At 37.8% G+C, this 3,027-nt stretch overlaps 1 protein-coding gene across 1 annotated transcript; it reads left to right on the top strand.

The window, feature by feature from the left end:
- Positions 1 to 712: 712 nt before the first annotated feature.
- Positions 713 to 2,827, top strand: LOC129732107 (37 kDa salivary gland allergen Aed a 2-like). Its single transcript, XM_055692624.1, has 6 exons — positions 713 to 851; positions 923 to 1,117; positions 1,171 to 1,686; positions 1,742 to 1,963; positions 2,024 to 2,215; positions 2,278 to 2,827. The coding sequence occupies exons 1-6, from the start codon at positions 810 to 812 to the stop codon at positions 2,575 to 2,577; spliced, it is 1,467 nt and encodes a 488-aa protein (XP_055548599.1). The 5' UTR covers positions 713 to 809; the 3' UTR covers positions 2,578 to 2,827.
- The last annotated feature ends 200 nt before the right edge of the window (positions 2,828 to 3,027 follow it).

Below are 3,027 nucleotides of genomic sequence, written 5' to 3'. Positions count from 1 at the left end.
GCAGTTGAAAGTGCAAGCGCATTTATCACTTATCGAAATAGACTTGTCCGTTCGGGAGTAGGTATGTGTACGTGGCAGACGAGACAACCCGTCTCGCGTATCCGGCGGTGCAGCGGTCGTCGTGGCGGTGATTGTCAGTTTGCATGAATGACCTCCCGTTGTTTGGTTGCACTTTTTCTGCTCAGACTCTGCTGCCGGTCTTATGTTTACGGCAAACACCATGGCGAGAAAACCACTCGACGATATTTTTTTTTTATTTATGTTTGTAGGTCTTCGATTCATTGGCCTTAGGTTCTGGTGTTTTTTTTTCGTAGGGTTGGGCAATGTTTGGACAAGCTTTGCATATCGAGCATATGCATGGGGTTTACAATCTGGCGGGATCAATACTGCTTCTATGCAGCATTTTTCCAGCGGGTAATTTTCAACTGCACATTGCACTGCGTAGAGATATGTACCTGGTACGATGTACAGTGCGATTTGATTTACTATCGATAACTTGTCGGAATAGAATAATTTTCATTCAGAAAAATGTTCAATATATTCAATTGATGATTTAGTAGAATGCAAGTTTAATACTTGAACATCAAACAATCACTGACAACAATACTATTCTGACATCTGTAGCTGGCACTGGAATGTAAATATACGAATGTGTATCAACATTGACGTGATTATCATATCAGTTGAACAAACATTCATCCGCAAACTTCAAGTGCGCTATAAAAGATCATTTATGAATGAGTTGCATTGGTTAGAAAAAGATCCATCAATAAAGATCGTTCATCTCGCGTACGAATAGTTTCGCTGCGATGGCGTTTTTGAAAATCGTTACAAAACTTCTGTATTTTATGGTTTGTAATGAATAAATTTAAAGTTTTTGTTTTTGTTTGAGTTTCTTATGTTGCAATTTTTTGTTTTTAAGAGCACAATGTCGATGTTTGCAAAGTCCAACCAATCGTCCGGAATAGAAAGATGTGAGCGGAGTTTATCAGAACCATTGAAACAGCGGCTTTGTGAATTGCGACAATACATCATTATCGAGGAAGCTGGTGAGGAAAATCATGTGTACTGCATTTTTAGTGAATTCGGTTATCTCACGGAACAAGGCGACGTTAAGGTTAATTATGGAATTCATCAATATTGGATATTTTTCATTCGATTTTTTTGCAGATCGAGCGAATCATTAAAGATTTTAGTTTAACTCATTATCTCAACAAACAAGTCAATTCGTCTATTGAAAAGTGCAATGCTAGTACGCAAAAAGCGAAGGATAAGAAAGCATTTGTCTTTTTCGAGTGCATGGTGTACAGCGATAGCTTCGAGCAGTGGAGAGACGTAATCGATTTCAGAGAAATTTACGGTAACAATGATCCCGGAACTGCCTACAACCCTGAAACTGTTGCCAAAGAGGTCAGGAAAATCGATGGCAATTTGTGCCCTACTAGCCGGTGCAGGGATGAAGATGAGGAAGACATTGAAGAACAGACGAATGTTTCTTTTTCTCCGGATGATGCGTTATTTATATATACAAGATGCTTTGATTTGCATGTCGGCGATGGTAACACTGCACGGGAACAAGCTGCAACCGTATGGATGATTTTTGAGGGAATCAGCAATGAGGCAAAGTGCTTTACAAAATGTGTTCTTGAAAATTTAAAGATATATTCACCAGCTGGAGGGTTCAAGGTGACTTAATATTTTCCCTATTTTCATTTTCCTGAATATTTTATCTTTCTTTCAGTCGAACACCTTCTCTGCTCAATTTGACGATTATGGTGATTATTTAGATATTAATGAAGAGCAGTATAACATTTTTCTAAGTAATTTGGAAAGAAAATCAGCAGCAGAAGATTCTTGTGAAAAAGTTCACATTAGTTTCATCGATATCTACAGAAGCTACGGTGAAATTATACAAAAGTTACTTCATCACCCCAATCAAACCAAGAGCATATTTAATCGGAACGTAAGTACCAAAGAAGAGCAAAAATCATTTCCACGAAAATGAGATTCCACTTCACAACAGCTTCCGCATATCAAACTACCCCACGAAACATACCCGGCATTTTGTGAAAGAAACTACCAAGATGTCCTTCATGGTAAACTATGCGAAGTACGCAAATTTTTACATGACGACCAACACAAGGACAGTTTAAAGGAACTGATCAGTTGCATTTTCAAGGGTTTTCGCTATTTGTCAGCTAGTAACGATGTCAAGGTGAAATAAATAAATGCAAATCGCCTTATCTTAGAGAGCTAAGAACTCAATATTTCTCATAGGCTTCGGAAGTACGCCGTGACTTCGCCCTAATCGGGAAACTAAATCGCCAAAGCAGCAAAGATATCCACGTGTGCACCGTTAAGGCTCAACAGACGTGCGCAGACGAGAGAGCTTACTATCTGTACGGTTGTTTGTTGAACAGTACATCTTCAACCGACTTTAAAGAAGCTTTCGAAAACAAAGAAATTATTTCCGGTAACTACGATAGGGTCATCAATGGAGTGTCTTATAACAGAGAGCAAGTTCAGGCTGAAATTAGGCAAATTGATAGCAAAATCTGCACCGGAGCAACAAAGTAACACTTTACTAAGTTAATAAAGACAATACTTAGGGTCCAATTTTAGCAGTCCATCCAATTGAATTATCAACATAAACTGTTAGTTGAGTTGTTAACGAAAGTATCAAATTTTATCTTTCAAACTACATATAAATGACCAGATTCTATTCAATAACACCTTAAAATTAACATTTTGATGTTGTGATTCTATTTTTACAGAAGGTACCACAATAAACATAGCCGGATTTAGGAACGTATTTTGACATTTTTTCTAGAAATGAGAGTTACGTACGTTGAGTGCAGATTTTTTTGGAAATGACTAATAACATATATAGAACAAAGTAGACAGAAATAGGCCAAAAACATCGCCAAACTAATGACAGTGTGCATCTCTTTGGTGCGCGATTGTCGATTGACCGACGAAAAATGCTACAACCCTGAAACTGACTTGTTTGTTGCTAAATTGAGCATA

This window comes from Wyeomyia smithii, chromosome 3 (genome assembly GCF_029784165.1).
Source record: "Wyeomyia smithii strain HCP4-BCI-WySm-NY-G18 chromosome 3, ASM2978416v1, whole genome shotgun sequence".
Classification (NCBI taxonomy): Eukaryota; Metazoa; Arthropoda; class Insecta; order Diptera; family Culicidae; genus Wyeomyia; species Wyeomyia smithii.
The sequence above is the reverse complement of the archived record's forward strand: the minus strand, read 5'-3'. Positions and strand labels throughout refer to the sequence as shown.